Source organism: Populus trichocarpa, chromosome 5 (genome assembly GCF_000002775.5).
Source record: "Populus trichocarpa isolate Nisqually-1 chromosome 5, P.trichocarpa_v4.1, whole genome shotgun sequence".
NCBI classification, from domain to species: domain Eukaryota; kingdom Viridiplantae; phylum Streptophyta; class Magnoliopsida; order Malpighiales; family Salicaceae; genus Populus; species Populus trichocarpa.
The window spans coordinates 5102836-5118306 of NC_037289.2; the positions used below are offsets into that span (position 1 = coordinate 5102836).

At 33.3% G+C, this 15471-nt stretch overlaps 3 protein-coding genes across 3 annotated transcripts; 1 reads left to right on the forward strand and 2 right to left on the reverse strand.

Annotated features, from left to right (window-relative positions):
* Positions 1-2036: 2036 nt before the first annotated feature.
* On the forward strand, positions 2037-4704 carry LOC7471508 (annexin D2). Its single transcript, XM_002306275.4, has 5 exons — positions 2037-2345; positions 2990-3135; positions 3319-3537; positions 3767-3979; positions 4216-4704. Exons 1-5 carry the CDS (start codon positions 2270-2272, stop codon positions 4510-4512), a joined length of 951 nt encoding a protein of 316 aa, XP_002306311.4. The 5' UTR covers positions 2037-2269; the 3' UTR covers positions 4513-4704.
* A 3026-nt stretch (positions 4705-7730) lies between these two features.
* On the reverse strand, positions 7731-10836 carry LOC7477089 (uncharacterized). The gene is made up of 5 exons (XM_002307052.4): positions 10661-10836; positions 10502-10575; positions 9449-9572; positions 9016-9330; positions 7731-8236 (listed from the first exon to the last, which is right to left on the reverse strand). The coding sequence occupies exons 1-5, from the start codon at positions 10775-10777 to the stop codon at positions 7964-7966; spliced, it is 903 nt and encodes a 300-aa protein (XP_002307088.2). The 5' UTR covers positions 10778-10836; the 3' UTR covers positions 7731-7963.
* A 2955-nt stretch (positions 10837-13791) lies between these two features.
* Positions 13792-14400, reverse strand: LOC7471509 (uncharacterized). The gene has a single exon (XM_002307053.4). The coding sequence runs from the start codon at positions 14398-14400 to the stop codon at positions 13792-13794; it is 609 nt and encodes a 202-aa protein (XP_002307089.4).
* Between the last annotated feature and the right edge of the window lie 1071 nt (positions 14401-15471).

Consider the following 15471-nt stretch of genomic DNA (forward strand, 5'->3'; position numbering starts at 1 on the left):
CCAGTTAATTTTTTACAGTTTCGAAATTAACGATCAGATTAGACAGAACTTGACTGCTGATGATGTTGAGTGTTGTCGATTTTTCTTTCGGTGGGTTAGAAACTTGCAGTCAAGCTCCCAGAGATTGTTTCTGGGCTAGGTCTGTTTGGTCTCGATTTGTTCCAACGTTTTTACAGCTAGCTTCCAAGAGTTGATTTACTTGGATCTGATAATATCTGATATTATAATATCTGATAATATAAACCTTAAAAATATCATTAAACTATACAGATAGTCTCAATCTTAGTATTAAATAGTTTTTTTATATCAATGCGAACACGGATTTGATGAAAAGAATAACACTCTGACTTACAAAGAGAAATTAAGAAAAAAATAAAATAAACAAAAGAAAACGTCGAGAACGAGTAGCCGAGTCAGGCATCAACGAGTACGTTTTTCGTGCCCCCACCGTCCAACCATGTGAATGAAAAGGAAGGCAGGCTCCACAGACTCGAATCGACAAATTCAGTACACCTACTCGATAGCAATCCAACGATGGATAACATAGCCATGTGCGCTTGCTTTTTTTCCGTTCAAAAAAGCAGGAATTAATGTTGTTAATTTAAAATTTATTATTTAAAAATAAATTAAAGCAAAGTTGTTTTGGTTTATTTTTTTAATAGTTAAACTGAATTTTCACAAAGTAGATTAGATTACAGATTAACTTGCGAGCAAGTTAGATCACACACTAATTAACTCTTAAATAACTTAATTTAAAATTAAATTAAAGTAAGAGATTATATTAATAGGTCATTAGTTTAACTTGTTAGGGACAAGAAAAGATTTGAGTGACAAGTCAAGAGAGTCGAATTCAATTATTATTTTTCAAATAATTAAAACAATGTTGTTTTATATAATTTGTTTTAAAAAAAAATTAATGAATTGAGGGTTATTTTTTCTTTTATTTTTTCTTCACCAATCAAAGTTTCAGGTCAGCCGAGTTCTAGATTAATCTGTTAAGATGATTCAGATTTTACAACTATACATACAATACAAGTTTAATAAGCATGTATGTATGTAATTTTTTTCAATTCAATCCTAAAACCAAAAAATGCTTCAACTTCATTCTAAATTGAATCTTTTCATAATATAATATGGCATGCAATCATCATTATCATCAAACTAAGGGCATGTTTGATAATATAATAGATATTATTTTTCAAAATATTTTTTATTGAAAAATATATAAACAATTAAAAAACACAAAAAATAATATAAAGTTAAAAAATTAAAAAAAATTAAAATACGGTTGGATCACAATACTAAATGAAGTCTAAAACAACCATTGAATAATTCAAATTGCAACGAAAATCATTCCAAAGTCTCAAAAAAATTTCCAGGATCTAAATTCACCCATATAATAATGAATAGTGATGTTTGTTAGAGATTTTTTGAAAATTCGTGGAATGCTACTTGAAGAGATAATTTTGATTTTTTTTTTAGTTTAACGTGGGTGTCCGGACCAGCTTGCGCGCACCTCGACTAATTCTACGGGCCCTGAAGTTAACGACTACGTAAGCCTGCAGTGACCATCATATGAGCAATCACATGGCTCGAACCTGAGATCACAGAGAGAGCAAACCTCTTGATCCCAAACTTTTATCATTAGATCACCACCTAGATGGTTGATAATTTTGATTTTAATGTCATTTATAATGGTGTCCATTACAAGTATGAAGCAAGATAGAAAAAAAATAAAAATTTAGTTTGTTCCGTAACTATATGTCTAATCCCTCCTCTCTTCAAGTTATCTCTCCATTGAGTTTGATCTAGTTGCATTTGCTCATCCAAAATACAGTACATCACAGAGGAGGAAAGGGCAACATCCTGTAAGAGATGATGAATTTTAGGATGAAATTGAAAGCTTGTTTGTGGCTGGGGATGGATTAGGATGGAATTGAAAGCATTTGTAGTCTGGGGTGAAATTGACAAATCGGTTTTACATTTTTTCCTTGATAACAGCACTACTCCAGCTAATATCATCATGACGTGACCAAATTCATTATTGTCTTTGTCGCTGATAAAATAATGAAAAGCTAGATAATGACGAGCGGGAATTTCGATGATTGTTTTACACAATCACATTTTTGGCAATGAAATAACTTTTATTTAATTTTCTTTCCTTTTCATGCGCTATAAAACAAGTTCGGAGATCTTAATATCAGCCATCGTTTCCGATTCTTGGCAAACAATAAAACAGAGAGTGAAAACAGAGTGAAGAGAGAAAACAATGGCGTCCCTTAAAGTTCCTGCTTCTGTTCCTCCTCCTTACGAGGATGCTGAGCAGCTTAATAAAGCTTTTAAAGGTCTCCCCTTTATAATTCTTCTTTAAAGACTCATCACTCTTTTTAATGCTTTGTGTCTGATCATGTTGGTTCTTATGTTCCGTTCCGAATTCCGCACTTAGTTATTTTGCTTGCATTATGGATCATTCCTTTCTTTTTGTTTATTTTGTCTTTCTTTGTTGGGCCATAAGATGCAGATCATAATGTAAACTAACATTCTTTATTACATAATTTGGTAATCTGTGGCTGAAAATTTAGATTTCGATTCGTTTTTTTTGAAGAAAGGGTTAGATTGACTTTTTGAGTCATGAAATGAGTGGTATATGATCCTGCAGATATTTTGTTCAGTGTTTGATCTCTATACTGATCTCCATTTTAAGTTCTTGAGTTTGATCTGCAGAAATGACAGCTAGATTATATTCTGTGGAATAACATTAATCGTGCCTGGTAAATTATTTGTCTTTATTATATTTCTAGCTACTTTCTTGATGTTGATGTTGAGAACCGATCAATCGTCGTATAAGATAATGGAATCTTCGCAAATTATTTGATGTTGATGTTGTAATTAGGACATAAAAAACAGATCTTTATCCATTTTTTCTTTGATGTATTGTCCTCTTCTTGTACTAAATGTATTGGTACTAACGTTCTTTTTTGGTTTGCAGGATGGGGTACAAATGAGGGATTGATTATCTCCATCTTGGCTCATAGGAATGCTGCACAACGCAACTTAATCCGGCAGGTTTATGCTGAAGCTTATGGGCAAGATCTCCTTAAAGATTTGGACAAGGAACTGTCTAGTGACTTCGAGGTCAGTCTCTTGCATCTTATGTTAGTATTAATTAGTGCGATACTTCCTCTCTAACAAAATTAATTTGATGGCAACTAAGGCTTTTGATGGCAGGCCCTTGTCTCTTTTGTGGCAACAATGGAAAAGTATTGCATTGACATTGAGATTGCTAATATTTTTTTTTCTCAAATTTTGTTCAAGCAGAGGGTCGTATTGCTATGGACACTGGATCTTGCTGAGCGTGATGCATATTTGGCCAATGAAGCCACAAAGAGGTTCACTTCAAGCAACTGGGTTTTAATGGAAATAGCTTGTACTAGGTCCTCACATGACCTTTTTAAGGCGAGGCAAGCATACCATGCTCGTTACAAGAAATCTCTTGAGGAAGATGTTGCATATCACACAACTGGAGACTTCCGCAAGGTAATGACTTGAACCTCGTAAGCATTCTGTCAGGGAGATTTTAGCTCATGTCAGTGGTGCTAGTTTGAATCAAATCTGTATGAGTAATTCATTTTTCTTGCCTTAGAATCCAAATGCACTTTTTACATAAATCTTGAGTTTTGATTGATCTCCTCTTAGACTTATGGTACCTCATTAGCGATATCAATTCTGAATCGCTTAGTTCTGTGTTTATAATTGTTATGAGCAGCTGTTGGTTCCCCTTGTAAGTGCATTCCGATACGAGGGAGAAGAGGTGAACACGATGTTGGCAAAATCAGAGGCTAAGATACTTCATGAGAAGATCTCAGATAAAGCTTACAGTGATGATGAAATCATCAGGATTCTGACTACAAGAAGTAAGGCACAGCTTAATGCAACACTTAATCACTACAACAATGCATTTGGAAATGCCATCAACAAGGTATTGTGATCTAATGTGACTTCTATCAGTTATTCTTTGTAACCATTCTCAATGCAGAATTCGAGTTAGTCAATTATGATTTCAATGTTTATTCAAGGGGCAAATAAAAATAACAAATTTGCAATGAAATCCATAACAAGCCAAGGTTTTTATCTAGCTCTTAAAGTAATAAATTTTCTAAATGTATTCTAGAAATTTGCTTCACTTTGAACTGACAATGGCAAATCTGGTTGCAGAACTTGAAGGAAGATGCCGATAACGAATTCCTTAAATTACTGAGAGCAACAATTAAGTGCTTGACCTACCCTGAAAAATACTTTGAGAAGCTTCTGCGGCTGGCCATCAAGAAGATAGGGACAGATGAAGGGGCTCTTACTAGAGTTGTAACCACCAGGGCAGAGGTTGACATGGAACGTATTAAGGAGGAATACCATCGCCGAAATAGTGTTACTCTTGATCATGACATTGCTGGAGAGGCTTCTGGAGATTATGAGCGAATGCTTCTTGCCTTGATTGGCCATGGAGATGCTTGACATTTCTTGTGGTTGCGGAAGAGTTGTGCTTTGTGTGAATGTTGTTTGTGTTGCTTTTGCTGGACACAATCTTCCCGACGTGAGCTATCATCTTTACTTCTTTGTATTGCTTATTTTGAGTATCTCCGTGAAATGTTCTGTGCATCTCTGCTGGCTTAATAAATCTTTGAAATGGACCAGGTTGATGTTTCATATCTTGGTATATGAGTGTTGACTGTTGCCTTCTATATGTGTATACTCGATATGATTTTTTTCATATGGAAAAGGTTATCTAAATATCTAATTAAATAAATTAATAATTATTCATGTAAATAAATAAAATAATTTTTTTAATAACAACTAAAAAAATTAAAAAAATTAAGAGATAGATGTAAATCAAAATATTTGATCTTGTAAAATGATATATTTATATGTTTATGTTTATTACTAAATTGATTTATCGAAATTAATAAAAGATAATAGAAATATAGATATGTATATTAGAAATATTATTTTAAAATAAAATTTATCTTGTATAAAATAAAATAAAAACCTACAAAATTAAACACAATACAAAATATTTTAAAAAAAGTTTTTTATTAAAAACCTTCATGATTATGGAATCAATAAAAACTAATGTAAAAAAATGTTTCGTCCTGTTTATTTTTATGTTTTAAAAGCGCTTTTGAAAAAAATTAAATTTTTATTTATTTATTTTTTTATTTTAAATTAATATTTTTTTGGTATTTTTAAATCATTTTGATGCGTTAATTTTAAAAATAATTTTTTAAAAAATAAAAAAATATTATTTTGATACATTTCTAAATAAAAAGCACTTTGAAAAGCAATAATTCTTCAAACAGACATGTCCATGCCTCTTTTTTTTCAATTCTATGAGAAAAAAAGTTATGAGTTAAATTGTACATAAAAAGGAAAGCATTGTCCATGTAGAGCAACAACAAAAGACAAACTTTTTATGTTGGTTAATATGAAATGATAAGGATATAGTAATTAATTATTAATGAAATCCCAAACCGATAAAAAAACATACAAGTCATTTAGAGCAGAGGGCAAATTCTTCTTTTGACTCCAGATTTCGTTGGCGAGCATGAGTTGCAGCAATAACTAGATGCAGAACTTAACTCAAAATCTGCTACGCTGACACCAATCGTTCTTTGTAGTGTTTTCAGCCTTACTCCAGCTAAACATCCCAAAAGAAAGGTCGAGAACTCAAGTGCTTGTAAGGTGATGACTAATACATCTGGAGGCAATGAATGCTAGCAAAAGAGACTTTAGACTATGGAAAAAACCAAGATATGCGTAGGTGAACAACGAAGCAAAATTGTCTCCCCAGAAGCGAGGGCCAATCCTTGATTCACAACAGGAAAGATTGTCCGCCCACCCTTCCCTTCCCTGCCTAACCATGCTTCCAAGAAAGAATGCAACGAAAAACCCAGACAGCCCTTGCCCAACAACACCAAGCCATCGAATTCATCAAGGGCAAAATCCACCGTTAAGATGTCTCTACATCCATAGTTGACAGCACAGTAAAAAAACAACACGTTTTATTATATAGTTAGGAAGCCTTGACTCACAGCAGGAAAGATTGCCTGCTCATGTTTCCTTATTAACCATCCTTCCAATAAAGAATGTAACGAAATAATCTAGGTGGTGACTCAGTGGTAAAAGTTTGGAACTAAGAGGTTTGCTCTCTCTTTGTAGTCTCCAGTTCAAGCCCTGTGGTTGCTCATATGATGGCCACTAGAGACTTACATGATTGTTAACTTCAAGGCCCGTGGGATTAGTCGAGGTGCACGCAAGCTGGCCCGGACATCCACGTTAAACTAAAAAAAAAAAAGAATGCAACGAAAAATAAAAGATTAATTCTATCCTATCGTAGATAATAATTCAAGAACACAAGATTTGTTGGAAAACACTGTGGTTTGAGAAAAAAATAATTGAAAAATGGAAACCTAGATAGAAAGGACCTATTTTTTACCAAAAAAATAGTTTATGGTATTAAGATAAAAAAAATTAAAGTTCAGGGGTTAACTTTAATTTGATCCAAAGTTAAAGGTGATTTTGGATAATTTAATCAAAACTTATTTAATCATACAAAGAGCAATTTTATTAAAGAAACATACTTTATTACAAAAATGGACTCGTCTTGCATGAACTGATGTGTCGCTAAAAGAGAAATAAAAGGAATAACACATCCATAAGCCTGTTTGAAATTACTCGAAACTTTTTTATTAAAGAATAATAGCATAAAGATGTTTGAATGAATTCTTCAAGGGACCTGTTGAAATTTAGATATCAGTAGGTCTGTTCATAGATAAAAAAAAAATTAATAGTACTGAAATAATCTTACCGTTAATATCCTTTAATATAGTGATTTAAATTTGGATATTCTATTAATTATTTTTTGGGATTCACTTTAAATAAATAAAAAAACAAAAAGATAAGAGAAAATATAAAATCTATTATCTATAAAAAAAAATTATAAGAATATCTTCATGTAAGATTTCTCTCTTCTTCTTGTATCTTTTTATTTGGTCATATATAAAATTAATTATTTTCTAAGTATCATAAAATTTCTCGTTGTTTTTCGTGTTACCAAAAAAAGTTAAGCATATGGATGGAGTTTCTTGCTATTTCAGCCCGGATCATACTCCATGTATTTCCATCTAAATTTTATGGAAAAAATAGTAGTCAAAAGAACTAGTATAAATATAAATGATAGATTTTAAACTTAATTTAAGGTATAGCTCGAGTCACCGTGTTAATTTAATTTGATTCAGATTAACTTTTATTTTTTTTAAATCAAAATAACATAGTTTTTTTTTAAAATAATTTTTAACCGGGTTTTTTCTAATTTAAAGTCAATTTAGGTTTTTGCCTATTTCCACCGGGTTCTAGGTTGAGCCAATGAGCTGGTATGATTTTCTTAACTATGATGTTCACAAACCCATAAATCTAGAATCGTCGATAAACCAAAATAGATTTACTATATACTAATTTTAAAGAAAGTTTCTAATTATTATTAAAAAAGGAGAAGTAAGAGAAGTTCTCTTGTAATCTCTGGAACCAAGAAAACCCACCAGCCCGTGACGAAGTGCAGGTGGCTAGTACAACTGTTTTGATTCATATCGATCGAGTCTATGAAAGAGGCTTCAATGGAACAATTACTCGGCTATATTTGTTGACAGTGCCATCAGTAAGAGATTGTCTTCTTCAGCTACGATTATAATTTGGATGTGAGCTTCATTTTTATTTGGGATTTTTGGCATACGAGTAGTCTTGACGCAGCACACAGTTGAGACAGAAGAAGATTGAAAGCACTCAATCGGCCATCTAAGGTTAAAAACTATATTACACTGATTCATTACCCTAAAAGGCACGTCATCAGTCAGAACAAAGCACTCATATAGGGATAAGAATCCTCTCATCATGCAGCTTGATTGGTGCACTATTATACTAACGCAATGCTGCTCTCACCGCCAGGGGGCTTGCGGACACCACCAAGATAATCTCTGGATGCTGCTTTTCCATCAGCAAAGATGTCACTGCCACTCATTTCTTTCAGTTTTGCCGTGCTTAGTGGTTTTTCAGCAGATCCAGGAGGGACATCTCCCTTGAAAATATCATTGCCGGTCAGCTCATGAAACTTCTGGTCGAGTATTTTCTTTGCTGTCTTCATGACTGGTTCTTCACCAAAGAGGATATTACTCTGACCTCCAGCAGGCTATAGAAGTTACGGCCAAAATTCAATGGGGATTAAATAGCTAAAACCAAAGATCACCGCATATCCACAGAGAAGTCAGGATAGTTTCAACAAGCACATGCATCAAGGAAACTAAAGTTGACTTTTACACTTGCCAATAAAACAACCACAGATATGGGACCCTAGTCATTAGGATTAGAATTAAGAAGCACACGTGCCTTCCAACATGATGCCTGCAGATGATTGGACTATTGAGATGAATATATTCATATTTACGGAGTATAAAGAAGAGCTATATTCATGTTTTATTGGTAAACAGAAAACAAAAATGCAGACAGGAGATAAGAAAGGATAAAACATAGAGCAACTTAGCATCCAATAGATTCCGTGCCAGAATAAAAACTCTAGAAATGACAAACATCGGAAATCTTCTATGATATAAGACCACTTAAAACGATGCATGATAAGGTAACATACCTAGTCATGGTGGGAAACTCTTGCAGCATTTAACAATCATGAGAGAACTGAGCTGCGCTTCTATTGACATTTTGCATTTTACTAGTTCGATGTAAATCAACACATGGTAGGGAGGCTTCTATCAAGTCACTATTTCTATAGATGGACCTCACTGATGGTAATGACCACTTCATAACTCAACATTTGGCTCAAAGACCCCATAAAGGTATGTAGAACGCAACAACATGACACTAACTGTACCTTCCTACTAGAAATAGAATATCAACCCATAAACAAACAAAGACAGGAAATTTTTTTATCCAACACATGATGCAGAGACTCACATTTGAAACTTTGATAGATGGGTGAATGTTTCGAGGTGCAGGTTCCCCGATGTCTTTGTTTTCTTTAATTTCCAAGGAGTGTGCAACAGCCAGTGACCGGGGAACAATTTCATCAGGAGGGGAAAAAATGTCATGCCCACTAATCTCCTTGAATTTAGCATTTGATATTTGCCTTTTGCTCTTCATGTCCGCATCATTTTGCATTGTCCCACTTAACTCACGCTGCTTTGCCACTTCTGGGATAGAGGTAGGCTTCTTAAGGGAGATGCTCTCATCAGAACTAAATGATATTTGGCTCATTCCAGTCACTGCTTGCTGAAAATCCAATAATTGCAAAGCAAAAAGGAAATAGCCATCAATATTGATCTTTGCTACACAAGTGATTACAAATGGTGATAATGAACTTTCTTAATAAAGATCACCAAATAAGTACCTGATAAACACGCACTGTGGTTCTGTTATTAGGATTAGCACCACCAGATTCAGATTCACCATCTTGACCATTAAATATGCTACTGCCACTCATCTCATTTAATTTATATCCTGAACATGGCTTTCTACAAAAAAAATGAAGGGAATGATTCAGATGGCTCAGAGAAAGCACACATGAAAAACTGACATTGATTTATGAAATAACCATTGTATGCAAAGTTTGAAGGTTGCTAAGTTGGAAACCCATTAGGAGCACGAAAAATATCGTTGTGCTGTATGTTAAGGCAGGTGTTAGTTTGCTTGAAAGTCAAAACTAAATCGTCTGCCAAAGAACAGACCGATCTACCTTTCTAGAATAATAAGACCATGCCAATCAATTTAGATAAATTGCAAATGCACAAGTGAAATCAATCATCGAAGTACTTAGTAAGATTCAATTAAAACAAGTAAAACTATCAAATTGTTTGCACTGAAGAATCGCCTAAACTCAAAAGTCGATTAGTTTTAACAACGAGGAGTTCCATATTGAAGTATCTAACAACTTGATCATAAACTGATAAGGGCTCCATATCATATTGAAGAACCACCATACCTAAGTGTAGGGATGCATATGATCTGAGCCGTTCATGAGCCCCCACCAAGAAATTAACTATAACTTCCTACAAAAGTTCACCACCAACCATTCTCCTTTTCTATTTAGACAGAAAGCAAAAAGTTTTATCTATAAAAAATTAAATCACTTGCCATATCTGCTATCACATTAACTATCTTTACAAAAAGAAACTAATCCATTTCATTAACGAAGTTACTCTTCAAAACCCATCAATCAATTTTTTTCCTTTCTTCAAAACTTTCAATTTAATTGCTTATTATAGTCATTAACAACCATAGAACAGAAAATGCAGCCATGATCCGATTCCAATAGAGAAAGGGGGGAAATAATAATAAAAAGAACAATTTTTCACAAAACATTTTATATTTAATAAAACAGAAAACTAAAAAATCTTAAAACACAAAATATATATATCAAAGGAGACAAAGGGGGAATCTTTACTTCTTCATGAGACTCTCTGCTTCTTCTTGAGAAACCTGACCTCCAAACAGCACTTTACTGATATTATCAGACGGCTGTGAAATAATGCATCAAAAATTCAGATACAGAGGAAAAAATTGACTATTTTATGTAATAATAATAAAAGATGTAACGTGGTACCTGGTGAGGGCGGTGTGAAGAGGCGGAAGGAGGAGTGGCAGAAGGAGGAGACACCTTCCACGTCAGCAGATCGGCGGTGGAAGTGTGTGGTTTCCGCACGGCTGCATTTCTCTCCATTTATTCTTGTTTTAGCTCTTTTGACGAACTGTCAGTGAGAGTGAGCGCATGTGTCTGTTCTGATAGATATTTAAGAGATATATTTCAAATTTGATTTCTTTTTCAAGTCATCCATAATTCTTTAGAGGTAAATATATATCCCTAAGGTTTTTGAAATGTTCCACTTTAGTACCTATTTCTTAACAACTTTTCAATTTCAACCTTTCAATCTCAATTTGGTGTAGTCAATGCCTTATTAATCAAATTGCTAGCAGCTGACAGTAAAAAGATTTTTTTCAACTTAAATTGATTGTGTTTTTTCCCTTATAATTTGTAAGCTACTTTTTTTCTTGTTAATTGCACATAAATAAATTGTAAAATAAATTGTGAATTTTTATTTTTGTGTTTTAAAATGTTTTTTAAAAAATAATTTTTTTATCTTTTATTTTTTTTATGAGATTGTTTTAATGTACTAATATCAAAAATAATTATTTTAAAAAAATATTATTTTTAAATAAAAAAATATTTCAAAAAATAATAGTCATTATAATACTACATGTGCAGCATTACAACTTAGGATGTCTGTAGGTAGTGGATCACATGGTCTTTCATGGATATAAAATAACGATCATAATCACGATTATCGTTGTTGTGAATGCAGTAATAAAAATATAAAAAAAAACTCAATTTTGCAAGTTAATTGTTATTAAATCGTTATTAACCAGTTGGTTGTAATAAAACGATCATTGCCGTTATATAATAACGTTATAATCATTATTATTGGAGGAGTAATATTAAGGTATTTTGTTTTAATTAAATAATAATCTTTCGCTATAATAATAATTATATAATTATAGGTCGTTTTTTTTTAAAAAAAAAACTATCATGATTATTATATATACTTCATTACTATTTATCTCCGTAACTTTCTTACTTCACTCATATTTTATATATATATATATATATATATATCCTCTAGCAAGCCTCAAGATATATATCACTATTATTATTTTATCTTCTGTCTTCGCTTTGATTAAAAAGTGATTTTTTCACCATAATATAAATATCGTTTGAAGATTATACAAGATTATATTAGTAATTATGTTTTTTTAATGTATAATAAAATTATTAATGTAATCATTGAATAAAATAATTCAATACCTTCTACATAAGGGTGTTTTTGTATTTTCATATTTGATAAAAACAATATAATTACTACATTACCCTTATCATTCAGATTTTTTAGCCTTGGCTTCAGGAGCTTGGTTGTAATTTCATCATAGTTTGTTTGTTATTATTGTTTAGTCCTAAGGGTATTTTTGATTTTATACAAATAATAATAAAAAAAATTGATGACATGTGCCTCGCATGCATCATCCGCTCCGCTGCCTTCTAACGACATCCATGACTGACTCTGGTGGTTGTAATCGTGATTTTACCGTATCATTTGATTCGATTCTATTTTGAAGAGAAAAGAGAACATAGGTTTTTATCTTGCTTGAGTTGAAAATGTATCCTTCAAGAATAACACTCCTAACTCTTAGCAGTAAGAGTCAAGATGTAAGAGACTTGCCAATTTACCATCAAGTAATGTTTTTCGAAGCAGGAAAACTCTATTTCTTCTGAAGTTGGGTGAGACAAACAAGGAGAACCCTTGGATCAAGGGACTCGATCATGGATCCTTTTGTCAACGATCCTCCTGCGTTAACGCACCTACTTGATCGGTCCCTTGATCACCCGTTCTCAACGGTCTCTTGTTATGAAACGTAATATAATATTAAACAAAGAAGAAGGTGTGGGTGTTTGTTGGTGTTTGACCCTCTTTCTTTCATTTCAATTCAATTCAATTCTTTCGGTCCATCGTGTCATCATTTCATGTTTTCCGTGGATCGGAAATGGATTAATTAATTGAAAAATAAAAAGATAATGTTTAAACTTTATAATAAAATGAATTGAGAAATATATGAATTGATAAAGAAAAAGAAAGTTATTGACGCCGAATTAACTATAACTAAAATTAATTAGTATTTTACCTTAGTGTGAGTTATTATACACGGTGAGTGAATTCGTTTTAGATTACACTATTCTATATTATAGCGCGAATATTGCGAGTGTTTTTATTGTAAAGTACTGTACTGTTTAGTGAGGGCATGTGTGAGACTGCCTGTGAGCTGGACACACCCTATTATATATATGGCGCTTGAGTTACACCAAGACCTAATTATTTTTAGATCTTGCATGCTGCAGAATCTAAAATAACCCCGAGTTATTGATTGTTAAAATAGTTTTAGGTCTTGCTAGCATTATAACCTAACTTTTTTATAAAAATAAAAAGTGGGCCTGCCATTAATACTTAATAGCGAGTGCTAGTAAAAAATAAAACAAAAAACAAAAAACAATTAAGCCTTTAGTTTGTCAGTTGTATTTTCTCGGTCTCTTTCAATCAATGCTGTTCTTCGTTTCGAGCTGGTCTTTGGCTTTTTGCCTTGTCCCTTCTCCTGTTCTTCCTTTCAGAACCAAACAGAAATTATTAGGATTATTGAATGTTTTGAAGTTATATTCATATCTGAATGGATTATTGAATGTTTTGAAGTTATAAAAATCCACCACTTTTAATCTTCTTGGTCGATGTTTCTCAGTTAAGATACACCTCGATATTATCCTGTGCTCCGCATTTACTTCCCATTTCCTGGAGTGGTGCAAAGCAGGCTATAAATACAAATATACACACAGAAATTATGCATCACAACATACAGCAGTTCCTGTGCTGTAAAGTTAGCACTTACATAAATACCAATTAATAGACCATAATTAAATAGTTAATTACAAGAGCACAAGCGTTTTGGAGAACAAACCCTTCTTTGAAGAGTCCAATAAATTTAATTTCAATATCTTGATCATGCATATACATACATTCATGACTACCATGCATGACAAAATCTCCACATGCCCAATCAAACAATCGTGAAAAGCAAGTAAAAAGAAATATTGACACCAGCTAACTAGTGGGTACTTAATTTGCCAACCATTGGTGCTTATAGTGCTTCCAAAGCAACCACTAGGGCAAAAATTTCATAATCTTCACACCTGCACCCACTATCCTTGCAACAACCACATCCATCTCTCTTCCTCAACCTGCCATCTCTCCTGTTCTTCTTCTCCATCTCTGTCATTTCTGGAACTCTAGCTCTCATTGCTATTTGCACTGAAGGAGGCTTGACGTCGTCAGGAACACTACCCTTCTTTGGAACCATCATAACCCAACTTTCCATTTCCAAATTTGGTGATTCAAGAACTGTTTTCCATGGAACCTCAGCTCTACCAAGGAGTTGTGACCCTCCTATTTTAGCAAGGATCGGATTTGTGTTTCTCCATCTGAGCTCGAAAACTACAGTCTCTTGCTTTAGGTTGTTGATGGAGTCTTCAGTGCCTATACACTCCAATGAGAAGGACTCGTTCCAAAAGAGGTTGGACTTTGAGGAGATTTCTCGGCTCTTCAGTTGGATTCTTTTGTTCTTTCCTGCAGAGAGATAGTATCTAACAAAAAGGCTCCCATGGGACTTGACTTCTATATTTTTTGCTTGAAAGATTTCTATTTCAATGCCAAGACAAGTACTCGCGATACCTTCAGTAGCGGCACCCATTTTAAGAAAGAGAGAGGGTGAGTAATTGGTTATCTTGAGAAGAGAAGCTTTGGTTTGTTTTTGATTTATTTGGTGAGGGGAAGTTATGGGTTATGGAGTGGTATATATAGATGCATGCAAGGATATTGGAGGGATGGTGGCATTTGCTTTCGAGGAAGCTGCTTCCATATATAAAAAAATGTGCAGTGCGGAGAATATAGCCCACCAAAACCCTAGCTAGTTGCAATATTTGCAAGGGAAATTTAATAATGTCACGAAATAAGAAGGGAATCACATGAGATTACATTGAACTTAAAATAATCTCTTGCGAATCATGAAAGGGTGGATATATATCTTAATTTGACCCTTCCAAGTACAAAAGTATTGGGTCACAGAAGTTTTGCCATTCATGAGATACCTAGATGGCCGGGTTCAAGATTAATTCTGTATATAGTTGGCAACTTGGCATGGAGAAAGACAAGACTATAAAATCTTTTTGATCCTTTTTTTTCTTAGAAATAATTAGGACTATATACAAATCTAATTTTTTCCCCTTACACTGATTATTTTCCTTACAACACACGAGTGCTCAATTTCCAGTTATGAAAGAAGAAGAAGAAGACAAGAGTCAAACATCCAAAATAAAAAAAAGATTTTCTCTGTCGAGATCCTCTTTTCTTCTTTTGGTATTAGAAAAGCAACAATCTTTGTTTACTGGATCTCTGGAAAACGATCCTACAAGACACTGAAAATTGCTACTATGTATAGTTAATTAGCAATTTAGCACAACAGTTTAAATAATACAATCTCAGGATTCTTGGATTTCACTTGACAACAAGAATTGATTATCTTCAAATGCAAAATTAGGTAAAACAGGACCATTAATTGTCAGCACAAAATAACAAGTATAGAAAACTATATATCGACATCGCAAGAATCTCTTTCTGACAGTACTTGTTGCACGAGTTAAATACGTATCTTAAAACCTTAAGCTAAATCTTCTTTTGAGCTTATCAGACAGCGAAGGTGTTCGACTTTACAACTCAGAAGGTCCAACGAAAAAGGTCGCATCCCTTGGATATCCTCAAAGGA